Raw genomic sequence first — 26,865 nt, forward strand, 5'->3', positions numbered from 1 at the left:
CTGCGTGAACACCCTGTCTGGAAAAGAAATCCCATACCTGTGAAGAGCAGTGCTTTGACGTTTTGCAGAGGTGTAATTAGTAGTGTTTATAGAGATTTGAGAGCATGTGTAGGAGAGAGAGAGAGAGAAAGAGAGAGACAGCCCAGTAGTAGTGTTTTAGGTCTGACCTGGTGCTTTTGTTTGCACTACTGTTGTGCTAGACTATGTGGTGACAAAGGAGCCTATGACAGAGACCCAAGCTACATTGTTGATTGCTTTTCTTGCTTTTCCAGATTGAAGCAGGCCTTGTCGTTGGAAACAGCCAAGTTGTGTTTGAAAAGATAGACAGCTCTTCCCTCACCTTAATTGGTAAGTATTGCGGGGCTTTTGGAAAATCCTTTCTTAGCCCCGTTACCATTTATAGATCTGTAGATGGTCAGAATTACAGCAGCTTTCGATGTCTTGATTCTTTTGACCTGTTTTCCCAATGTTTTACTTTGGTGGCGTAGGTTGGAGTTAGACCGGTAGTTATCCAACACCTTTTGACTAGCAGTTGGGTTCTTCAGAGGAGGCAGGATGGTGTCTTTCTGTGGTAATGGACAGATCTGTTGGAGGGGGGGGGGGCATTACTCAAGAGTGAGACTTCTAAAAAGGAGAAACTTCTTGAGGCACACGACATGCTCCGTAGACCGGTTAGAAATGTCAGATTTCTAGGCTAGTTTCAACATCTCATTGGTCATGTGGTAGAACGCTGAAAGGGAGGACTGAAGAGGATGACCTAAAACTGAGGAAATGGAGGTTCTGAGGTAAAAGAGACAGAATAATGCATTTTGATTCATATTGGCTCGAAAAATGCCAGATGATTCTCGCAGCGCTGTTGGGTCATATAGTTGAGAATTGTAAGTGTCCAGTTTTGGCACCTCCTGATAGATGTTGAGAATTCCCCTGTTTGCTTTAAGGCCTCAAAATTAGTTTTAGTTAGTCTTTTCTGAATTTCTTCAGTACCTTGTAGTCCCACTGTATCCTGCAGTGGATCTTTTTTACACTGGCCATTCAGTTGAGCTTTGGCTCTGAAGAATGTGGCTTGTTCCTTTCAGCTCAGCCACCTCTCTATTTCTTGGTGAATATGATTCCTTTGGCCCTTTCGATTTGAGTGGTTTAAGCTTGTCCAGTGAATTTAAAACATTGGGATATGGATGTTACCACAGGGTGTGGGATGTGAGGATGTCTGAGTCTGTGTGCTTGAGCTTTTGGTTGCTTCTCATTACTTTTCATTACTTTACTAGAAATTTGTTATGGATTAGATGAGTTGTAGTGGGTGACATTTATGGGGTAAAGATTATGAATCAGGTTGGAAAGGGGATGGGAATGAGGAGTAGTCTGGTTGGAACTGTGATCGCACGGACATGTTGGAAGTTTAGTTTATTTTATGTAGAAGTACTAGATCCAGTGTGCTACCACCGTATTCATCCCACCACCCACCTGATGGAAGCTCAGCACCTGTCAGTTAACCTGCAGTTTGAAGTCATCTGCAATCTGAGGGTTTCTTCGCTAATATTTGTAGATGATGGGCGCTTTTAGGAATTCACCCACTTCTATCATGGAAGAAGGTGGATCACTGCATCAGTAAATGTTTTTGGGTTGATGGTGCATTAAATAACTGCACGCCACACCCCCCTCAGAGTAGATTATTATTTTGAATCCTGCTGGAAGAAAGGGTGTTGGCACTGCGCCATGTTTCTTTTAACCCAGCAACATGGCACTTTATTTATAACAGTAGATTGTGAGTTTCTAGGTCATTCATATGGCCCCATTTTAAAGTTTAAGCTTCTTTTTGCTGGAGTGTTCTACCATAGTTGTAAGGTGGTCATTAACTGAAAACACATTCCTTTGGAGATGGTGCAAGGTGGTATAAATGTCTAGCTTAGTTAGAGATTATTGGATCTGTCTGACTCTGAACTGGTAGGTTGGTGCTAGTGGAGCCTGCTCCATTTTGTTGGTAGTCTTTTCTGGCAAAGGCAATGGATAATGAATCAGAGGGGATAAAACCATCAACGTGAAATCCCTTGAGCGTACATGCTATTTATGATAGTGAGGTACTTCTGAACCGTACGCCACCACGCTTCTTACTTCTGGCTATGTCCGTTTTTGAGCTTCAATCAATCAATCGATCAATCACTCAATTTGTAGAGTGCTGCTTGTCACCCGTGAGGGTATACAGACACCGGCAGAGACCCAATGGTTCAGTTGAATAGCCAGATCTTGAGCGTCTTGCTGAAACCTGGTAGAGTGGCAGAGGTCCATAGGTGTTGGGGGAAGTCTACTGAAAGACCGTGTTTCTTTAGTTTTGAATTATGTATTTGGCAGGTAGATGAAGGTGATTTGGCCTCACATTGTAGTTTAGAAAGTCCGGATGGTGGTGATATGCCAGTGCCGTGACCTGCTGTTGTCCTGAGATGCTTGTAGAGGGTAGTACTGGTAGAGTTAGAAATCTAGTCAGTCAGAGGGTTCTGAAATGGTAGGTGTGGGTTAAGGATAAGTGTAAGGGTTAGCTTTAAATCACATATGTCTTCTAGAGACTGGAGTACCTGTACTGGAGATATTTTGTTTTTACAAAAGCAGTGCTGTGCAGTGCAATTGTCTTTGTGGATGTGAAGTGGCAATTTTCAATGTACAAAAGTGGATTGCTAGTTGCAAGCCTATGGGCCTGTTAAAGAATGTCTACCCGCTTACTTTGTAGCTCTCAACTAAATGAAACAATACTACTTGACAGCTCTTGGAGTCGCAAAGCATAGACTCCGTTGAGCAATCGTTTATCCTTTGTAAAACGAAGTTGTCCATGGCCGACTACTTCCTCTGTGAGTATGGTGGCTGCCTGCATCATGGCAGAGCAGGGAACTGAGAACTCTATTCCTCCCTCACAGGAACTCTGATGCTCTGGCATATCACTTCCACAACAACATATCCACCATCTACAGGAATTTTGACCCCCAACCCACTGATCTCATCAGCCTTGCCACTCCTCCGGAAGCCTCTCCCAACCACCATCTCACCACATGGGAACAGCTCAACACACCGGACACCACATCCATAATGAAGTCCATCCACTCAGGAGCACCCACCGACCCATGCCCCCACTGCCTCTTAAACCTAGGAAACGATGAGATCAGCCACCAACTCACCACCATCCTCAACGCATCCATCACCACAGCCACCTTTCCCAACAAATGGAAACACGCTGAGGTCACACCTCTCCTCAAAAAACCCTCCGCAGACCCCAGCGATATCCAGAACTATCCCCCATCTCGCTGTTCTCATTTCCTGCCAAAGTCCTGGAGAAGACCATCAACTGTTAGCTTACCGAACACCTGGAGAGAAACAACCTTCTAGACCCCTCCTGAACAGGTTTCAGAGCCTAACACAGCACCAACACCACCCTGATCGCCGCCACAGGCGACATCCGCACCCTTTTCGACAGAGGAGAATCGGCTGCCCTGATCCACCTTGATCACCTTCCGCTGCCTTCAACATAGTCTCCCACGCCACACTCCTCAAAAGTCTGCACCAGATCAGAATCAAAGGAGACGCACTCAGATGAATAACATCATTCCTCACGGGATGCATGCAGAGAATCCGCCTACACCCTTTCACTTTCAACTAGCAAACCAAGAGCACCATGTGTGGTGTCCTCCAAGGTTCCTCCCCGAACCCACCCTCTTCAACATCTACATGACTCCACTAGCCGACATCGTCTGAGCACATGACATCAACATCCTAGCCTATGCTGCTAAAACCCAGCTCATCTTCTCGCTTTCAGCAGATCCCACTACAACGAAGACCAACTTCCACAACTGCATGAAGAATGTTGCAGCCTCGATGGACAACTGCCTGAAGCTCAATACGGACAAGACCGAAATACGTATCTTAGGCAATCATAGCTCCCTTTGGAACGAAACCTGGTGTCATTTGGACCTCGGACCCACCCCCACACAAAAGAACCACACCCGCAACCTTGGCATCATTATGGGCAGCAAACTCACCATGAAACGACAGATCAACACTGTCTCCTCAACCTGGTTTCCACACACTCCGCATGCACCGAAGAATCTTCGAATGGTTCACCGCAAGCATCAGGAAAACACTCATTCAACCCTAATCGCCAACCGTCTGGACTATGGCAATGCACGGTACACAGCAACCACTATTGAGCTCATGAGAAGGCTCCAGATGATACAGAATTCAGAGGCCAGGCTGATCTTCACCATGCCAAAACAGACCCCCATCACCCAGCACCTGAGAAACCTCCACTGACTTCCCATTCAGAAAAGATGCCAATTAAAGCTGCTGGCACACGCCTACAAAGCCCTCCATGACCAAGGTCCAGCATACATGAACCACCGCCTGAATTCCACCAACCATCCAGAAACCTTTGCTCTGCCTACCTAGCTCTTGCACAGACATCACCCATCTGCCATAGCCACAGCGGAGGACGCTCTCCCCTTCCACATCCGAACATCACCCTCACTGACACATTTCAGGAAGAAACTCAAGATCTGACTCATTGACTAAACCCAGCAACCCAGTGCCTGGATACCCTCACGGGTGATAAGCCGCTCTATACAAGTACAGATTGATTGATCGAATAACCTCCCAGACCCCTGCATTCTGTTGTGAAGTGAAGGCATAGAAGAAACTCTACTGTTCCCTTCCGACCTCCATCCTTGCATTTGCTGCCATTTCCACAGACTTGCTGAACAGATCCTGCTTGATGAATATTAAAGCATCAGGAACTGTCAGACACCTTGTGGGCGTTCCCTTTGCGTTGCATGATCTAACCGGAACAGAGCAAAGATCTCGCCTTGTTGGAGCACAGATGCTGTGCAGGCGTGCATGTGCTAACCCTAACAGAGCAAGGAACTCCCATTGTTTGAGCACAGATGCTGTGCAGGTATGCATGTGCTAACTGGAACAGAGCAAAGACCTCACCGCGTTGGAGCACAGATGCTGTGCATGCATGCATGTGCTCACTGGAACAGAGCAAGGACCTCACCGCGTTGGAGCACAGATGCTCTGAAGGTATGCATGTGGTAACACTAACAGAGCAAGGACCTCACCGCGTTGGAGCACAGATGCTGTGCATGCATGCATGTGCTCACTGGAACAGAGCAAGGACCTCACCGCGTTGGAGCACAGATGCTGTGCAGGTATGCATGTGCTAACCCTAACAGAGCAAGGATCTCCCCGTGTTGGAGCACAGATGCTGTGCAGGCATGCATGTGCTAACCAGAACAGAACACAGGCCTTGCTGCGTTGGAGCACATATGCCGTGCAGGTATGCATGTGCTAACCGCGACAGAGCGCAGACCCTCGCTGTGAAGGAACACAGATGCTCTGCAGGCGTGCATGTGCTAACCCTAACAGAGCACGGACCTCGCCGCGTTGGAGCACAGATGCTGTGCAGGCATGCATGTACTAACGAACTGAGCAAAGATCCTGCCGCTTTTAAGCACAGATGCTGTGCATTTATGCATGTGCTCACTGGAAGAAAGCTAAGCCCTTCTCGCGTTGGAGCACAGATGCTGTGCAGGCATGCATGTGCTAACCGGAACAGAACACAGACCTCAGGTATAGCCCAGTGACCTAGCAGCTTTGCACATATGGGCCAGTGCTGCAATTCTGTCTTCAAAACCGGGGGCCCGAAAATTCGAATTGATGTGATGTTCTTTATCTTTCGTAAGCAAAGTCTGACACTATAATCACTGAGGGGCTATCGACTTGTGATTGGATGAGTCCTAACGCCCTTTCCCTCAAGCTTTCCATAGGGGCCGAGACTGCTTTCCTTGCAGATTCAGGGTCAACTTGTGCCCAGAAGGCACTGGTGTGCCCGCAGATACTGGGGTAGATTTGATGAAAACGGTCAAGCATGCAGAGAGCCTGATCTAGTGGGGCAGAGGGAGACAGAGGGACAGAGACCGGAACGAGGGAGACGGAGGCAAAACTAGAGTTTTGCAGCATGAATCTTTCTGGATTCACTATGCTGTGCATTATTCCGCGATCTTGTGGTTGGGTCCGGATTCGTAGTCTTTTCTTTGTTTTTTTTTTTTTTTTCTCTGTAGCCCAGGTGGGCGGCGACGATCCACCATTTGGTGCACCTCCCGTGACGTCGTCGTGCTTCCTGTGGAAGTCCCACTTTTGGGGCGCCATCTTCAGATTATTTTTTCCGCCGTTGGGTCTGGATCGTCATCGGGAAGCTCCAGAGATACAATCGAAGGAAGATGAAGGTAAAGCGAGTTTCGTCGATAAATAACTACGAAGATATCACAGGAAAGGAATATTTCACGTCAGGTGCGCGAAGAAGGAAGTTTTCCACTCTTTTTCTTCGACGCCCTTGGAGAATGCGCACTCAGAGGCCCTGAGCGCAATGGACAAGACGCCATTCAAGTTCTGCCCTAACTGCCACCACAAGTTCGCGCAGAAGGACCAGCATCCGATCTGCAACCTCTGCCTACTGGTCGACCACCAGAGCAAGGACTGCAACGCCTGCTCAGCCTTTGCGCCGAAGACGCTCCGGGTGAGAGAACGTCAGCGAAGAGCCAACGCCAGCATGGATGGCAAGGGTAAGGCGAGGACAACGTCGCCGAGGGACCAGAAAACTTCACGGTCGTAGAGACCGACAAGAAAAACGAAGACGAGGTAAGAGAATCGTCGAGCTCAAAACACACGAAGGTGCCTCGAAAACCCGAGGGTGACTCGAAGAAATCTGAGTCAAAGTCCACGAAGGGAGCCCCGGCGCCGAAAGCTTCGACGACCAAGGGCGGGAACATGGAAAAGACGCCGAGCGGATCCTTCGAGAAGGACTCCCTGGTGCCGAAAGACTCCGAAAGGCAAGGTTCGTCGAAGACAACCCATGAAACGGGGCGCTCGACGCAGAAGGATAGGTCGACGTCGACGCAAGTTCCATCGAAGAGGCCCGCGGTCGACGCCGAAAGCATCTCCGAGATGGAGAAGAAGAAGAGGCGGCTCGAGGCCGAAATGGAGAACATCCTTCAGAGGAAGAAGGAGTTCGACGCCAAGATGAAGGAATACAAAATTCCAACGGCTCCACTGACGAACGTCGTCGAAATCGAGGACGAATTCGACACCGAGGGGCTGGCGAGAGATCTCGAAGAGGAAGACGAGACCTATTATGAAGGCGAACCCGAGGAAGAAGACCAGCAGTCGTTCTACAGCTCGGCGCCATCAACCAGCCACGACGTCGAATGGCAGGATCTCGACACCGAGGAGCCCGTGGACACGTACCCTTCGAGGCCTTCTCCACCCGACGACATCGGAGTGTACAATATGGTGGTCAGGAACGCAGCGGCGGCCTTCGGCGTGAAGCTGGACGAGGAGAGGCCGAAAGCAGATTTCCTCCTCGAGACCCTGCTCCCCATCCAGACGAGGAGCCAATTCCTTCCCATGCTACAAAGTGTGATGAATCAGGGGAGAGAGGCCTTTAAAGAACCAGCGACCTGCCGTTCGATCACGCCCAGGACGGAGAAGAAGTATAAACACTCTTCTCTGGACCCCCCCTTACATCAAGGGTAGTATCACGGCCGACTCCCATCATAGCTTCCACGGCCAGGAGAAGGGCCAACGTGCCTGCAACGTCGGGGCAACCACCACCAGATAAAGAAAGCAAAAGGATAGACCTCACGGGAAGAAAGGTCGAAAGGAACGCCGCAATGCACTGGCGCATGGCGAATTCCAATGCACTTCTCAATAGGCACCAGTACCAGCACTGGGACGAGATGGGGGAGCTAGTAAAACACCTCCCCGAAGAATACCGCCAAAGAGCCTCCCACCTGGTGGAAGAAGGTAAAAACATTGCCAACTCTTGTATAAAGACGGCGCTGGACGGGGCAGAGACTTCGGCAAGACTAATGGCCATAGGGGTCACCGAGAGAAGACATGCATGGCTAAGAATCTCGGGATTCAAACCGGAGGTGCAGAACATCCTTAGCACCCCCTTCAACGGAGAGACACTGTTCGGAGCAACAGTAGACGAGAAGCTCACCCAGCTGAAAAAAGAAAACGAAACGGCGAGGTCCATGGGGGCCCTACAGCTAAGGGGGATGAGGAGAGGCAATCCCTCTAGGAGACCCTACGGTCGGGGAGGAAGCCAGCAGGGAGCGTCGCACCAGGCGTTCCAGCAGGGTCAGCAGGGTGATAGTCACGGACAACAAGGTCAACAGAAGCAAAACTGGCAGTACCAGCCTCGGGGCCAGTCCTTTCGCGGGAGAGGGAACGGACGTGGCCAGAGGAGGAGAGGGAGTGACCAACCCTCATCAAAGTGACTCAGCACGCAGGAGGACGCCTACCCTCGACATGCCCCCAAGGGTGAGGCGCAATACAGTAACATCAAGGGGGAGAGAAGAATCAAAAGCCTACGAGCATCCAACACCAGTAGGCGGAAGGCTGAGGTTCTACCTTCAGGAGTGGCGGCGTATAACCGCAGACAAGTGGATACTGAACGTCATGCAATATGGATACTGCGTGGATTTGGAGAGAAGACCTCCAAACAGAAGACCAAGGGGAAGACCGAGATCGGCTCAAGAACTGGCCCTACTCAGAGAAGAAACCCTGAAACTACTAGAAAAAAGAGCCATAGAGGCAGTGCCGTTCAGAGAACGCAACAAGGGGGTCTACTCAAACTATTTCGTGGTCCCGAAAGTAGACGGAAACGTCAGACCCATCCTGGACCTGAGATACCTAAACAAGTTCATCAGAACGCAGAAGTTCAAAATGACTTTGCTGCAGGAGGTGCTTCCCCAAATAAGGGACGGGGACTTCATGGTCACCGTGGACCTCAAGGATGCCTACCTACACATTCCAATAAACAGAAGGCACAAGGGCCTTCTAAGGTTCAACATCGACCAGGAACACTACCAGTTCACAACCCTGGCCTTCGGGCTAAAATCGGCGCCAAGGGTTTTTACAAAATGCCTGTCGGCGGTCGCGGCCCACCTACGAAGGCAGGGGATCCATGTATACCCCTACCTAGACGACTGGCTGGTCAAGGCAAACACACGCGAGAAGTGCGAGAGACACGCAACACGCGTGACAGACACTCTGACGAACCTGGGGTTCTCGATACACTGGGGGAAGTCATCGATGGAACCGGAGCAGGTGAAGATTTTCCTGGGAGCAAAATCAACACGCAGAACAGCACAGTGGTGCCCAGCGACAGGAGAACAGAGGCCCTACTGAAGGAGACGCGTCTCTACCAGAAGGGGCGAGCTCTGACAGTGAGGTCAGTGAGCAAGATGATGGGGATGATGGTGTCATGTATCCAGCTGGTGCCGAATGTACGCCTGCACATGAGACCATTCCAAGAATGGCTACAACAGCAATGGTCACAAGCAAGCGGCAGTTGGGAAGATCTAGTGGTTGTTACGCACGCAGTGCAGGAAGAGATGACTTGGTGGAACAGAGACAACATGACAGCAGGGAGAAGCCTGACACCACCAAACCCAACAATGACCATTACCACGGACGCATCGCAAAAGGGATGGGGAGCGCACATGGACAACCTCAGAGTGAGGGGTCTGTGGGCTCCAGCAGATGCGGTACGCCATATCAATTACCTCGAATTGAAAACCATCCTGCTAGCCCTGAAGGCATTCCAGAGGCACCTGTACAACCAGAGGGTGTTGGTCCAAACAGACAACACCACGGCAATGTTCTACATCAACAAGCAGGGGGGGACACAGTCGTTCCCTCTCTCCTCTCTGGCACAGGAGATTTGGAGATGGGCCATACCTCTCAGGATAGATCTACTGGCAATTCACCTTCCAGGGAAGGACAATGTGGAGGCAGACTGGCTAAGCAGGCAGACCTCGCCATCTCACGAGTGGGAGCTCAATGGCCAGGAAACGGAGAAGCTTTTCCAGAAATGGGGAACTCCCACAATAGACCTATTTGCAACACGCCAAAATGCAAAATGCCAAAGCTTCGTGTCCAGGCAACCAGATCAGCAATCCCAAGGAAATGCCCTATGGATAAGCTGGTCGAGGACATTTGCCTACGCCTTTCCACCGATACCCCTGTTGCACAGAGTGCTCGACAAGTGCAGAACCAGCAACATGACTCTGATCCTAGTGGCTCCGCAGTGGGCAAGGCAGACATGGTTCTCACAAATTCAAGAAATGGCACAGGGCAATCCCCACAGGTTCGAGAGAAGAAGGGACCGGCTCTCCATGCAAAACGGAGAGGTCCTGCATCCGGAGCCAGAGAGCCTCAACCTGGCGGCATGGCTCCTGAAGACCTAGAGTTCGCTCACCTTAAATTGCCTCCTAGCACTATGCGGGTGCTGCAGGAGGCAAGGAAACCAACTACTCGAAAATGCTACAGCGCCAAGATTTACTGTGTGGTGCAGGAAGAAGTGCCTGCAAAACAGAATGACTAGAGACTCAACAGTACTGAGGTACCTCACACACCTTCTGAAGAGTAACCTCTGCTAGAGCTCCCTAAGGGTACACCTAGCGGCGATCGTAGCCTACACCAGAGGTGAGAAGGGTAGAAGTTTCTTCACTTCGCAGGTTGTGAGGAGATTCATGGAAGGAGCCAAAAGAATTGCCCCTCCTAAACGGTTGCCGCCGCCAGCATGGAATCTCAACGTGGTACTGACGGAGCTCATGAAGGCACCGTTTGAACCCATTCACAAGGCCACACTGCAAATGTTGACGATGAAAACGGCCTTTCTGGTAGCCATAACCTCACTACGCAGGGTGAGCGAGCTTCAAGCGCTAACGCTACAGGAACCCTACATTCAGATTCACAAGGACAGGATAGTCCTGAGAACAGACCCACACTTCATGCCCAAGGTGGTGTCGGCGTTCCACATGAACCAGAGTATCCAGATACCGAGTTTCTTCCAAAACCCAACTTCAAACGCAGAAAGGGCTCTGCACACCCTCGACGCTAGAAGAACGGTGATGCACTACATTGAGAGAACGAAGGAACTCAGGAAATTGAAGCAGCTGTTTGTGTCCTTTGCTACTAGCTTCATGGGGAGACCCGTGACTAAGGGCACCATCGCTAGATGGATTGCCCTCACTATTCAATTCTGCCACAAACAGGCTGGACAGGAGCTAGCAGAGGGACCTCAGGCTCACTCCACAAGGAAGAAGGGGGCCACCGTTGCCTTCCTGGCGAACACGCCCATTCAGGACATATGTCTAGCGGCAACTTGGGCATCTGTGCACACGTTCACGAAACACTACTGCGTGGACATTCAGATGAACAAGGAAGCACAGGTTGGACAGAAGGTGCTTCAACACATTTTCAACGACCAACGCTCATCTACCACCCAGCCGCCACAAAATTAGGAAAACCGCTACAAAGTCTATGCACAGCATAGTGAATCCAGAAAGATTCACGCTGCAAAACGAATAGTTTCTTACCTCTCGGTGTAGTTTTGCAGCTTGAAGATCTTTCTGGATTCACTAGCGAACCCACCCACCTCCGCCAGGAAGATGAGGCTGGAGGAAGAGGGGGTAAAATGGAAAAGATCAGAAGGAATGAAAACGTACAGAAAAATGGACATGAAGGATTAATCAATCGCCTAGGGTTAAGAAAAAAAAAAAAAAAGGGGGAAAAAAGAACCCGAAGATGGCGCCCCAAAGATGGGACTTCCGCAGGAAGCACGACGACGTCACGGGAGGTGCACCAAATGGTGGGTCATCGCCGCCCACCTGGGCTACAGAGAAAAAAAAAAAAAGAAAAAGAAAAGACTACGAATCCGGACCCAACCACAAGATCGCGGAATAATGCACAGCATAGTGAATCCAGAAAGATCTTCAAGCTGCAAAACTACACCGACAGGTAAGAAACTATTCGATATAGAGGTAGATAACTAGATACACAAACGGGCCATAAAGAGACGGCGATAGAGGTGCAGAGATAGAGACAGATATTTATAGATGTGTGTAAACACAGATTAGGTAGATATCGACACAGATAGACGTAAATGTAGGTTCAGTTCAGAGTGTCTCTGCCTCTCCCTTTGTTTCCCATTCTCCCTGTTTGTGTCTCTATCCTCCCCGCCTCTTTCTGTCTCTCCTTGTCTTTCTCTTTCTCCCTGTCTGTCTCTTTCTTTATCGCTCCTTGATTGTCATCCTCTACCTCCATCTCTTACCTCCCCATATCTTTGTGTCTGTCTTTCTCACTCTGTTTCTCTCTCTGCCCCCCTCGTCTCATCTGGTCTCGCTTCTTAACTTTCTGTATTTATTTCTCCCAGTCTGTCTACCTTTGAGTTCTCTGTTTCTTCCTTCTCTCTGTCTTTCTCCTCACCCTATTTCTGTCTTTCTCTACTCGTCTGTTACTCTCTTCCTGTGTCTCTCCCTGTCTGTAACTTTGATTTTTCTCTTACTGTTCCTTCCCGTCCCTCCCTCTTTCTCGATCTTTCTCTCGGTGTGTTTCTCTCTGCCGGTCTTCCTCTGCCGCTCCCCTTATCTTTCTGATGCAGCTGCGCGCTCTCGCTGTCTGTCCTCGTTTCTCTCCCCGTGTCTTCCTGTTTCCCTTCCCTGTGCTGGTGCTGTAAAGCGAACTGAGAAGCTTCAACTTGTCGATGCTGCGGGCCGCCTGGTCTGCAGCATTGCAAAGCTTTGGACGCTCAGTGCTTTTTGCATTACTTGAAATTGTACATCTTTGGCTGTGAAAAGCTGTGACGAGCGTTCTCCGCATGGTCTGAGCACCTACAGTTTTTACGTCTCGGCCTGGCGAAAGCAGCGCATGTGCTACTCTGCCATGCAGAGGCCTTTTGGAATCGATACGATTCCAGTGTGCACGCGGGGGGACAAAGGAGACCGAAGATGTGCACGCGGGGAGTGGATGCTTTACTGGCAACATGATACACTGGGGACTTTTTTTTGCAGCCAATAAAGGCAGTCCCCGCGTGCACACTGTCCGTCCGATGACGGGCCGCGCTGGTTTACCTCCGTGTCTGTCTGTAGTTTTAGTCAAGTGGTATTTGGAGAATGTTAGGGGGTGGCGGCGGCGGGCTGCAGTTTTAATGCCGAGTTGTGGCTATTGTTGCTGTGCACAAGTATTCCCTGCGATTGAAGTTTATTTCATTAGCAGCACACATGCCGGCAAACACATTTTACAAAAATCAGAGAAAGAGATATCCTCTTCAAAAATGCTCTTCAAGCACCGCAACGTAATGATTCCACTGGGGAAACGTTTCCAAGGGGCAGTGCAGTGAGAACAGGGGCTCTGGAAATGTGCCCAGGGAAGCCTCTTTCATCTTGAAATAGCAATCGTCAACTAACAGCTAATCTTTCCAGTAACACGCGCTGGATTCTTTGAGCGCATTGAGCAAGGCGGCTGTCTCTGCAGTGACGGAGAGATAAGTGATGCCCCGGGATTAGGCCTCAGTTTGCAGATCGCTGAGTCATCCACCCCCTCTCCGCTGCCTGATGCGAACAGCGCTCACTGCAGGGTTGGTCCGCTCTCAAGCCAGTCTTGATAAACAGCTGTGTATCCTTTTTATCGCTCTTGAGATAGTATAACTAAAGCATTGTAAAGAACTGCGGTATATTCAGACATCCCTCACCTCCTGCTGAGCAGATTGCCAAGCGCGAAATATAATGAAACGCACACTTAGGACTCGGCCCCCCAGGCACCCGGCCACGCCCCTCTCCTTTGGTGGTTCTCGTTCCTTGGAGAAAAACGCGATGGCAGCAAGAAGTACTTCCGGGTCAGCAGAGCGACGTGACGTCACTTCCGTCCGGGGCCGGCGCCTTGGGGGTTGGGAGGGCGTGGGCCTATTTAGGGGAACTTGCCCTTGCCCTCGCCCTCTCTTTCCGACCGCGCCGGCCCCGGTATGCAGGGGTCTCCTGTAATCTCGTCGTGGTCGGGGTCGTCTAGTATGCGTCGTCGGAGGACCGGCGCTTGTGGCGCTTGAGGGACGGCAGCTGTGGGAGAGCATGGCTGTCCAGAAGTTGGTGAACAGAGGAGTTCCATGGCGGCCTTGTTTGCCGTAGAAGCGGCGGGGAGTGCGGCGCGGCTTGGAAGAGAGGATTGCGCCATAGGTGTGGTGGAGCTATGAGGTAAAGGGAAGGGAGCCTTTTGTTTGTAGTAGAAGTGGCCGGGAGCACGGCCGTAGATGGGTGCAATAGAATTAAAAAACGCGCGGTAATGGAGTGGCTGCTTTGTCTAAGTTACCCGCGGTCCATCGCTAATTACGGTATCCCAGCGGCGGAAGGGATTGGGCATCAGTTTCTTAAATAGGCCCGTGTCTTCGCTCTCTTGCCTGTGGTTACCTGTACTTCTGACGATGAGGGGTGTTCTTTGTTCCCCCTTTTTTGGTACTCTTCGTGGACAGTTTATCATATAATCGAGCTATTGTCGTGGTGATGAGGACCCTAGTTCACGGGTTCGATTCCTTGTGAAAAGATTGGATTGGGTTTAATTTTAGTTTGTTATTGACTTCTTTCATTTGCGTGTTTTGGGCAAACTTTCCTTAGACCCATCGCCTCAAATATTTGTTAGATTGCTGCTCTGAAGGGGGTTTGTTTGGCTGGGTATGCGCAGCGCCAGCCTTGGGTGGGCATCTTGGCGGCTCAGCATCGGGTGTTCCAGGTCATGAATGTGGCCTCTGGGTAGCGCAGCATAAAGGGTGATTTTCTGCAGGTGGGGGGGGCAGCAGCAGATAGTTGCGTGGGTAGTCGTCAGCGTTTCTGAGAAGCCGGGCTTGAATTTCGGCGGGAGCACCTGACATTGCGCGATTCAGGGCAATTCGCTTAGTCCCGTGTTTTGGCGGGCCGTTCGGTAACATGATGGAGCCCGTGAGGGGGCTCAGAATCCGCTTGGCTAATCGGTGGGATAATATACTGCCAAGAGGGCGGCGGAAGACATTTGATGGGTAGTGCAACATCTTGCATACTGGGGATTTTGTCTCAAGTCTTGCTGAGGGACGTTGCTAGGAAAAACGCCAGGGTTGGCACAAGAAGGGGTGGACCTGTTGTGGGTAGACTTCGACAGGGCGCTCGGCGGAAGGTTCAGGTTACAGGAGCATAGGAGTGCACATCTTGGATACCAAGGGGTCAGATGCCCTGCCGTCTGCTAATTAGGGTTATGGTAAATACGTGGTTTGCCTACAATAAACATCATCTCACTATGTGCGGGGGCACATCTTTGCCGTGGCTGGCATTAGGAGCGGTTCATTGCTGGATGACATCGCTGTGCTAATTCTTTGTTTTGAGGACAATTAGGGGGCTAGCTTCATCTTTAGTATGTAGGATCTTCTGCGCCTGTGCGCCACAGAATAGGGTGAACGTAGGTATCGCAGGGAGGAATTGGTAGTTGCTTGGGCCCCCCTGTTGCCGGTTGGCGAGGGGTTACATTTGCAGTTGGGATTAGATTGCGGGGTCGCGGGAGCTCTGTTAGGGAAGGGGATCTGGCCTTAGCACGGCAAGCACACTCAGAAGGCAGTGTGGTGAAGGCAGTGAAACGAACCTCACCATTGGGTTCTCTGGGGGCTCACGCAGGGCGGATTTGCTAATGAGGGGGTGCACGGAACTTCTGGGCACCGGTTACAGCATCGGAGGGTGTTCGGTGGCTTCAGCAAGCAGGGGGGGAAGGACGGGTAAGGTCCGTCTTCATGAGGTTTTTAGACAACATGTAGGGCACCAGTCGGTAGAGGATGCTTTATGCTCCACTGTTCATCTGACCAAGAGGGGGCACACAGGAATAGGCGGGCCACTCTTTCCCGGGGTTTCGGGTTGGACGCTGGGTCACTTCCGGCTACATTTGCTTTGTGGCCATTACGTGAAGCCGGGCTGGCCTAGGGAATTGGCTGCTCACATAACAGTGATACTAATAAAAGGTCCAACAGGCATCCATTCGGGCAGCATTTATGCGGCTCGGCCGTGGTAGTTGGGGAGGGGTATCCCCGGGGAGCGCTTGCAATGGTCAGGATTGGGGGGCACAACTGGGGGTGGGCATTCGTCATTGCCAGACTAGGGGGTTTCGGAATACGGGCAACTCCTTCAGGAAGAATAGGTATTAGCAAGTCGTACGACAGACTTCCCTTACTGAATTTTGGGGGCCCCCCCGCCCAGGCGGAGCAGACTAGTGGGGGCTTCAGGACTAGGGGCAATGGGAGGCCTGCAGTTCCTGGGCACTGGTATTCTAAAGTAGACAGGCTCGCTCCCTACAGGAGGTCATAACCGGATCATGTTAAGAAATGTCCGGGGACGGCTGGATGATGCCCAGGGTGGGGGGAAAAAATGCTCAACAGGTATCAGGGGCAGTCTGGTCAATAGGTAGGGTATATCGCATACCGGACGAGTTCCTGCAGCAGTGAGAGCAAGGAGGGCGGGTCACTAGGTTCAGAATTGGGGCCGCGACAGGCGCAGCTAGCGAGGTATTTCACCGGGCAAGATGGAGGTAGTATACTTGCCCTAATCGGTGCAGACACAGAATCATTGGCCTGTGCGTTGTTTGGCTCGGACATGTCATTGGTAAGCAGCAGCTCGAGTGAAGCGGGGCGGTTAAAAAATTGTCTCCCTCGGGGGAGTGACTGGGGTGCTACGGGGATCCACAACGCTTTAGCAGCTGGCTGAAGACGCCAGGTGGGACTGCCGTCTCCTTGAGTTGGTTTGTCCTGCAGTGATGAGTGCATAAGAATGGCGAATCAGGGCATTTGGCTCAGTGATGACCGGGTTACTGTGGACTAATGGTCAAGGTCGGAGATTCTTACTCCCATGGTTAAAGGCTCAATTCCCATTGATTTTGTTTTAAATAGATGTTTCTTACTCCAAGTCTGAAGATTGATGGGAACCTAGGGGTTCAGAAGTTGCTTTGGGGTGGGGAGGGCGAAGGGCGGTCTGCCCTGGTCCCCCTTGTGGCAGTAAAGAGGCCACATAAATTGCCTTTACATTGTTAAGGGGAGTCCTCCTGCATACTTCTTAAGCCAGCACTGAGGTGGAGAGACGGTAAGCTTACCCCAGAGAGAATGGGACACCGGCTGGGGGCAAGGGCGCCAGTTTAAAAATAGGGCATGGGGCTTCCGCCCCTGGTTATTCCCTACGAGCCCCGAGGGGCAGCCAGGTGGTGGAGGGGTGGGCCCCTCAAGTGGCGGACCTAGACCAGATGACAGGGGCTCACCCCTCAAGGACGCAGGTGGGTTGCGCCTTGCGTGGTTCTCAGTTGGTAGGGGGACGCGAGCCAGAAGGCCCCTTAGTGCTGGAGCAATAGACAACGTTATTCGTGTAAATAAATGGAGTTCTGCCCGACTTGCGGATGGAGCATGAAGATAGGGGCAACTTGAATATAAATATGAATTAACGATTGAATTTGATAAATCCATATCGTATTAAAGTGTATGATTTATACATTGTCATGTTTGTGTGATGAATTTGTAATAAACATGGCCTTTTTAACCCACAGCTCTGGTCGTCAAGCATTGCTTTGTGGGTTTGGTTGGGGGGCAGGGCCGGGAGCCATCCTGGGGGGTACGAGTCCTAGGCGTTAGTCGCCTCTCAGGGTGCTTTGAGAGGTGACGGGCGCACTGGTGTCGTCTGGGGCATTGCTGCTGTGCCTGCAACCGCTCTCAGCTTTTATATCTGGAGCTGAGCGGTGCACACACCTAGAAATGAGAAACTGATTGCGTTACATCCATTTTACCTTAGTGCAGTGTAAAAAAAAAATAGTTAACTGGTTTGTTATAAACACGAGTTCCTGCTCTTGGTAAATCTGTGTGTGTAGTAGATGTCCAAGGAGAATGGATTTGGTTGTTGGAGAATCCTGAGACAAAAAACACTTTAATCTTTATCCTCTCCCTGCCCCCATGACACTATAAACTGTAGTTCTTGGCTGTGTTCGACCTGTTGGGTGGAAAAGAAAACAAACCCGAGAGCACTGACCTGCGCATGACGCCATCTGTGTCATGGTTTCTTTCAATCCAGGGCTTTAGGGTTCTCGGAGCAGCTGTGCCCTTTTGCCAGTGTCTCAACTAATTATGTAGTCCAAGTTTATTTTTAGGGACAAAACACAATCGATAAGTTTTCTCTGCAAAAAGATAAACGGATTCACCATAACGTGGATCCATTATACTGTGTGTTTCAACTACCCTTTCACCATATGCACGGGGTAATTACTGCAATCATGTATGCTATCATTTGAATAAACAAACTACCTTTTTAGTTAATAAAATCTGCAAAAGCTAGTTTGTTGAGGGAAGACTTTTTTCGTGTCTTTATTTTCAAACAATGGCAGTCAACCTGAAAATATTTCCTTTCTTAAATGGTCCGTCTACACGAGTTACACAGCAGTGGTGCTGTCTGCAAGAGGCTGCAACTACCAGGCTTGCCTCACTTGGTGAGAGAAATATTTTTATAAGTCTTGTGTGTGATAGACTGTAGTACAAAGTAAAGCATTTGCCACAGTGTGTATAAAGGGGTTGTTCTGATACGTTTTAAATGTAAACGTGCACATTACCCCTTCATTGTCCACAAACATTCCGGCTGTTTTGCTTTCTAATAAGCCTGCATTTTACCTTCCCTCAGAGCTCTAAACCCTCCCTTGTACATTCACGGCGATTACCACAGCAACCTATAGTCTGGTCATAAATAGGATTAGGACGTCTGATGCTATTTTAAACATATGCATAGTAAGCGGCAGTGATCCTGTCTTTATGGAAATGTTTTGTTTTTTAATTGTAGCTCAAGTATAGGATGTGCAGCACCGAGGGGCTGCGCACCTTTCTTACACATACACACCTATTAGTGGAACCGTTTTGAAAAGAGTTTCTCATTAAGATATAACTGTTGTCTGCTGTGTCAGTTGACCATATCGGCCTATGAAACCCCAGTGAAATATGCTCCTTGGGGCTTGTAGGCTGTATGGATCCTTTTGTTCCAAGCTGTGCAGAGCCTCTTAATGCCGGCCGAGCACGAGTCTGATGTGGCCCACATCATGAGATGTTAGGAAACCCACAATTTGGAGTGGATTGAAGGATGAGCACGTGCCCTGGGGTGTGCATTATTACATTTGGTGCCATTTCTGATTGCATAGCGATTTACAGTGGTAATCGGTTTTGAGCGCATTTCACTGACGCATCTTTAGTACACACACAAAGGATTTTTTGTAAGAACTCAGTAGATTGATAATAAACATATTTTGCAGTTACATATACACGTTGAATTTACTCTATTAATTTTGCTCGAAATGTTAAGGTGCAGCCTCCACACATGCATAATCCGTTTGTGTGTCTAGTACGTTGCATGATGGCGCTGGTAAAATAACAAATATGATTTATTTTTCGTAGGGATGATATAAAGTAAAAAGTATCATGACCTTTAAAATGTAATCCTAATTGTGGGTGTGAAGCTGAGGCATGGCCTAAAAGGAACAACTTCTGTTTGAGCTCGCAATTAATCTGCACTTCTTTACATCCGATTCCAAATTTTAAAGCATTTTATTGTTTTATGTTTAGCCATCCTTTGGCCTAATCTTGAAAATGCATTTCGATATTTACTCCATTAACATTGTTATAATGAACAAGTTTATGCCTTTATTTCTGTAAACCGCTCAAAGGTACGAATTTACTTCTCCCCCCCCCATTGTTATTTATAATAAGACAGTGCGTTACTACGTCCTCATAACTTTCGTAAAACTTTAACGAAATGCACCTTGAGGCCTGCTAAAAATGTGTCTGCTTTGGACTAATATCTAGCTGTAGGACTGACAGTTGTTCCCTTCTAAAGCTTGATCCTGTGTGTCCTGTGTGTGCTAGAGTTACAATCTTCCTGTTTCAGATCATACTTTGTACACTGGTAGTATTCTATAGCCCTACCACCCTTCCAAGCACTTTCTACGGTGTTTTTACGCTAGATAGGACTAACATTATTTTCGTGAGCATGGAATTGGGCCTTGGTCATTGGGCTAACAACAAAGCCAAGAGTTGTGGAAGGTTTGAGTCTACGCGTCGGCTCGTCATCCTGTGATTCTGGACAAATCATTTAATCTCCCAGTGCATACCAAAAATGAATGTGGCCTAGTGTAATGTAACTGGCGGTTTTGTAAAGCGCTCCAATACCGTCGGGTCCAGTTCCTGCTATATAAAACTGCAACAAAAAAGTGTAAACTTAAAAAACAAAGCAGCAAACGTTTCTTGTATGCTGTTGGCTAATGCCATGTTTTGAAACGTTCTAAGTTATTTGTACTAAATAGATTACATTGACCGCAAATTGCGTTGACCACCAAGCAATTTGTCTACTCGCATAAAAATACACACTTGAATTGATACTTTTATTTGAGCACATTACTGGTGTTTAGGTTTCTCAAACTAAAGTATGCATTATATGCAGGAAATTATATTAGTATTTTATTAAAGAGCACTGCTCTCTGTGCTTTACGTTTTAGCTGTATCTGGCTGTGCCACTCCTTTTGCATGCCCACTAAGCAGTTTTCCGATCTAGTTAGTGTTGAAAGCGATGCTCGAAGGTTAATCAACTCTCTTATTGTCAAGCCAGGGTGTAAACTGAGATGCCATCACTGAAGAATGTAAAGGTTAAACAGGCTTGCAGGGGTTGCCCGCTGGCAGACACCGAAAGCTATGAAGAGGAAGGGGCCGTTCTCTGTCCTGTCACGTTGACGCCTTCTCCTTTAGCCATGAAAGACAAGCATTAAAAATGCAATAGGTCTCGCCTTTTATTAAGTTAAAGCCATTTGCTTTGCTATACAATACCATTAGCAAAGCAAATGGCTTTAACTTAATCAAAGGCGAGACCAATTGCATTTTCAATGCTTGTTTAAAGGGGGCCTCGAAACGGGTCTCTATCGAGCTCTATTTTGTGCCCTGACACAGGCGGTCCGTTTTTTTTCCAGATTGCAGTGACAGCAGGCACAGGGATGTGCACGTGTTCACTGCTCACTTCTCACTAGTGGAGAAGTTGCTGCTTGACGTCATGGCATGTGAACGTTGTAGGGGAAAGGAAATCCTTTAAAGAGAGTCATTTTTTCACTGGATTTCCCTTCTTGAAACTCTGGTGCAGCAGGGGCGGCTCTAGGCTCATGGTGGCCCTGTGCAGGGAGCGCAGGTAGGGGGCCCCGAAAGAGGGGGTCCGGGCGGGGCGGAGCTCAGGAAGGTGTTTTAATAAAACGTCCAGAAAAGGCGTTAGACGACCAGTAACATGGTAACAGAAAAACGACGTTTACTTTTTGAGTGCTCATCACTTGGATACTTTGTTTTAGAATCTGGGTCTCTGGAGGGACCCCTTTCAACAAGAAAAACACGTTGCGCGTCCGTAAGAGAGTTCGGCCACAAAGCAGGATCCCTCCAATCACATAAATCATATTCAGAACACGGGTCTGTAACATGGTCTTGCTCTTTGGCTTACTTTTCAATACCAGCATCATCCGTCTGTAAACTCTGAACCTCCTTCAGAATGCCAGATGTTGATGGACCGATGAATGATGTTTCAGTTTCTCTGTCTGAGGGTCTTTTGTAATAATCCTCATCCTGAGTTGGTAATTGCTGCATGTTTGTATCAATTTCAGAGTCACCTTGTTCATTTTCATTGGTCTGCTCATGAGTATCATTCTGCTCATGGATATCATCATTTTTTTGTTCTTTATGGTCGTCAGCTACCTAGTGCATCAGCAGTACTCTGGCCAGAGGATTCTCCATCTTTAGGTTTCCCTTGGGTGATAAAGTTCAGGATTGCTCCTTCCTGTGACACTACGAAAGCCTGCTGAGCCACCTTTCTCTTTCGTTTCGAATAACCAGATTTGTGTACTCGATTTCTCTTCATTTTGCTTGCAATGCAGCGGGCGAGGCTAGCAGTGGGTAGGGAAAAAAAGAAGACAATCAGCAGTGGCGGCTGCTGAAAGATTGTCATTTTTATTTTCTTGCAAAAACAACAGTTGATGGACAGAATGCAGAACAATGTCATACATTCACCCCAGTACAGAGATCTGGCCCTAAATCCATTGTTTTTTTGCTCACCACACCACCCCAGTTCAGACATGGCCATATGCAAATCAGCCTTGACCCTGTGCCTCATGGGAACAGTCCAGCCCAAACTGCCAAGCCATGTCTTCCCTGGACTACACAATGAAGGACCAGCATACCTTAATGAACGAGTGAATTTCCACCAACCTACCAGGAAAATATGTTCCAGAACCATCTCCCTAGCAGCCACCCAATGCAGCCGCTGATAAAACAGTGGAGGCCGCTACTTCTCCCACATGGCAGTGAAGACCTGAAAACCCTCCCCCTGCACCTTAGAGCCTCACCATCGCTCCAGCAGTTCAGGAAGGACCACAAGACCTCGCTGTTCAACCAACAAGCAGCATGATCCAGCAGCATGAATCCCACACCGCCTCAAGACCCTTATGTGTGAAGCAGCTGAGCTTTACAAACCCTGACTGATTGATAGTAATTACCCTTCCCACTACATGTATGACACATTATGAGGACCAGCCACATATTGAAGGTTTATTTGAAGAGTGTTATAAAACTATAGGGTAGATCATGTGACTTGGCATACAAGGTCTGTTTTCTCAGTCCACTGAGAACAGTAGAGCCTGGAGAATAGTTCATGATCTATTTGGGAAGTGACCTTAGCAGGAAGAGAGTAAGCTACCTTGAAATCATGGCACACAGAGACCTGTCAAAGTACGTCACTAACTGATCCTGAAGACAGCCTACAGGTAACCAAAGACTCGTCCACTTTACCACATTGTCAAAAGACAAAATACAATATATTTAATTAAGGTTTCTTGTATAGTGCCATATTCCAGCAACCAGTTCTGCTCGCTTTCAGAGCACCTATTAAACAAGGATTAATTACAGTGAGTCCTAAGGCTATGAAAAGGCACTAGAGGTTCACTGAAGCAAAATTAATGTGCAAGGAACATCCAGTCAGGAGACAACTTTCAAGCAGACGTACGAATCACTAGCACAGCGTACCAACATATGGGCCGTGGCATAAGCAAGGAAAATGGCCCCTTTGGCTGCTGCTCAGGAAGTAAAATATAGCAATTATCAGGGTTCAATGGGCCCCTGAGGGTTTTGGGTCTCAGTACCACTGTACTTGCTGAACCAATGGTAACTATGCCCCTAGTATGGACAGAGAAGGCTGCTTCACCAATTGCAAACTAAGGACCAGTTAAACTAGTTTTCTCTGCTAGTCACATGACAAGCACTAGAATGTAATTAAAGAAATGATCAAGAAGCCAGTCTCCTACCAAGGTCTCTGCAAAAGGGCATTAGATTGAGTTAACATGGGTAGGCACTGCCATCCTATTCCAGGCGTCCATCCATAGGTGCTTGCATTTCATGTCTGCCTCAACACCATATAAACAGACATAACCAAATGCCAAGTACATTCGAACACTCGATGTTTTAAAAGATTTGTGCAGGCAGATCCACTCATTAGATCACAAGTATCAGCTTCATACTCTGTTCTCATGATTGTTGATAAGTAATTGTAATCATTTTAATGAATCCTTAACATTACGTCTAACACCTCGTACCCTGCTCTCCTCTTCCCCCAATACGACCGTGCCTCCCAAGTTACACCTCCAAAAGTCACCATGCCTCCCCTCAGCCACAAGTAAACACCGCCCCTGCACTCCTGACTCACTCTTCCCTCAACATACAGCGCCGATCTGTACCACTCCTTACCCCTGGCGCACTGTGACCACCTCTCCGACCCGCGCCCTCTCAGAGATGAATCGTGAGAGAGAGGCTCTCTCTCACGATTCATCATGCCCTCCCTTCCCATGACCACCAGCTCGCCACCTCACATGGCTTACCTCCACCCAGACCCAAAGCACACACCATCTACAATAACTTCCTCACCCAGCCTTCCCCACGCCCCCGGCTCCTCACCCCCACGGGCTGTGATACATTCCTACGCCTGATCTGCCCTCCTCCCCAGGGCTCCCCACACCCTCGTCCAATGGCTCACCTTCCCTCGGGTTCACTCTGCAGTGGCACACGCTGACCTCCTCACTCCCCCTCCCCATGCCCTGACCCTCGGGCTGCTCACCTCGCAGCTGGCACCAAAGGTTGCACACTGGCATGCTATCCTCTGCAAGGCGGCCTTTCTTGCCCAGGGTCTCTAGGCGCGCCGGTGCATGGCCTCGGCCGGTCTCGGTGCTGCTCGCTGCACGCCGGGCACGGGTGCTGCCACCCCTCCTGCCGCCAGTGATGCGTGGTGCTTCTGTAACACCTTCGCTGCAGGACTCTCGGGCACTGCGCATGCGCACGCATGCGAGCCTCCGGAGGTGCCAGATCTGGACTATTAAAACAAGCTCAATTCTCCTGGAAAAAAAGTTCTAAACAAGCACAAGACCTACCAGAAGAGCCTGAAACAAGGCCGACCCCACACAAAGACGAGACTGGGTTAGAAAGGAAAAGAGTATAAGAACAACCATTCAGCGTGCATCACATTGGATTTAGCACGCCTCAGTCGTTCATGCGCCAAATCCCTGCCAGGGGCCGCCACGAATATGTATTGTATCTGATTCCTCGTGGTGGCCCCTGGGGTTTGGTGGCCCTGTGCAGGTGCACAGCTTGCACATGCCTAAGGCCGCCCCTGGGTGCAGCAACATTGTCGTGGTGTCACCAGGTCTGTAAGCAGAAGCTTTTTCAATATTATATACAAGCCAAAGTTGCTGCTTATTTATCTTATGCAACTAACAATCATTGACAAAGTGAATAGGCCTGGCTCGTTGTAGGTATAATGTTACTTATTGAATCATATATCTGGATGCAATGACAGAAACCGCAAACCACAAGTCGGGTGGCACACTCAGCTAAACACAGATTTTTTATCTTAAGTATTTTAAGCCACGCCCTTAATTACATTGGCCACGCCCTTTGAGAGACCCCCCAGTTTTTTCATCCCACTTAAAGCCCTGATTCTCCGGATCTGTGGATCCCGGAGTGTTTTTCAGTGCTTTATTTCACTGCAGCTGCGAGGGACAGACACTTCGATCCAGGAGAGCCTTCCCCCGCGCGCACACCGTTCCTACTCACGGCATAGCAAACCCGGGTGAAGAAAAAATAGTTCCTACTTCAGTCTTACTCTATCCATGTTTTAAAAAAAAAAAAAAATTATAATATGATTTAGACTTTGTGGTTTAAGTGCTGATGAGAAGCTTGCCTCCTTCTGAGAGAGCCACATGTATCATTTGCATCCATTATGAGCACAAAAAAGACAAGTACCAAATGTAGCCAGTAGGTGCCAGCAAATATCAAGGAAAGAACTTGAGGCATTTTAACTGTTTCAACTGGCATTCTAAACTCGCGTTCACCAGTGCCGGGCAACTGTGAAGGCTAGGACAGGGTGCAGAGAGATATTGTAACATTTATATAGCACTTACTACCCCTATGTGTGGTGCTGAATCGAGAAAGAACTCCGACTTGAGAGTCCACCATATGAGAGAATATTATATTGTAACATTTATATAGTGCTTACTGCCCCTATATGTGGCGCTGGAGCGCTTGCCCTCATGGCTAGCATTCTACACCTGTGCAGGTTTGTTGTTGGGAGGGTACTTTCTTTGTTTTGATCCTTGGTGTGCAGTGTTTGCAGGGTTAGCATGGATGGGTGAAAAGCGTGAGAGGCCAGGCGTGCAGTTTATGGCTTTCTGTAAGTTCCTACTGTGAACATCTTTGTAGAGCCATTTGTGTTATTTCTTTTTATCATAGGCCACTCTGCTGGTTCTGCACCGGGTTGCCAATTGTACCATTTTTAGTTTAAAGTTTATGGGACAAAGCAGACATAGTTCAGAGGGAGAAATGGTTGAGGGATCCGCGGGGATGGCCTTAGTTACTTTCATGCCATATCTGATTGTCATTGTGAGATTTCCAGAAGCGGTCATGGTATACATCTAGTTGAGATGTGCAGTGTTGGACTATGTTGGAGTCCTCGGTTGGGCGGTAGTATGTGGTAGAGTTTTGTGTCGATTTAGATACCGTATATAGGTTTCCAGATTTATGTCCATATTTAGGCATAGAAATCCTACCCTTATTTAGGCATTATCCATGCTAACCAAATACAGGCATGGCCACCTACATCCGTTCATCTACGTCACAACGAATTCTTGGAAAACCAGACTCTTAATCCTTTAGGACTTCCCCTTGCTTGGATATTGATTTCTCCAAGAACTCATTTATTATGCATGAACATCTATTCCTTAGGGGTTCATTCATGACGTTCTTCTGCCCGACTTTTACGTCAATACTGGCATTCCTAAACACCTTCAAGATATAAATATACCTTCACTTACTATGGCAAACCACGGTTCGGCTGCCTACTTGCATGACGCGGCTCGCCACGGCATGTTCGGAAGGAAGTCAAGTCCCCGCCTGACGCACTGACCAGACGCTGTCATCCTCCTTGCAGAGAATCCAGCTCCAGTGTTTGACTCCCCTTGCGGGGTGTTAGAGATGACTCGGAAAGAGATTCCAACCTCACTCATTCTAAGGTATGGAGCAGACTAGAACCTAGAGGGACTTTTGGCAACTATAGCTAAACTAGACTATAGACAAACAGCACCTACTTCTTACCTCGTACTACACTTAGGTTAGGTACACTGGGGTAGAACTAGCTAGAAGCATCAGATGAGTATTAACATTTTAGCCTGTTATTTATATATGTATTTTTATGAATATCTGTCATAGCTATAAACCACGCTATTGCAGTATTATTTTATCTTACTGCCAACGCTGTACATATTATACTTCGCATTCTGTCTTATGATTGTAGCAGTTCATATCTCTTGCACGAGAAATAAGACTGTTCAATAAACCCTTTTTATTGAAACGCCCGTCTATCTATTTCTGTGTAACTCTGTAGAAACTAAGCATGCACGATTGAC

The 26,865-nt window shown here is 48.7% G+C and overlaps 1 protein-coding gene across 4 annotated transcripts in view; it reads left to right on the top strand.

Moving 5' to 3' along the window:
* Nucleotides 1–26,865, top strand: part of LOC146869886 (vesicle-fusing ATPase) — a 1,522,848-nt gene that overhangs the window by 522,257 nt on the left and 973,726 nt on the right. For all 4 annotated transcript variants that reach the window (XM_085623863.1, XM_085623829.1, XM_085623831.1 and 1 more), the window contains one exon: nucleotides 273–348. In XM_085623863.1, coding sequence (XP_085479989.1) covers nucleotides 273–348 — 76 coding nt within the window. The remainder of the gene's footprint in view (nucleotides 1–272; nucleotides 349–26,865) is intronic.

Source organism: Triturus cristatus, chromosome 1_1, assembly GCF_964204655.1.
Source record: "Triturus cristatus chromosome 1_1, aTriCri1.1, whole genome shotgun sequence".
Taxonomy (NCBI): Eukaryota; Metazoa; Chordata; class Amphibia; order Caudata; family Salamandridae; genus Triturus; species Triturus cristatus.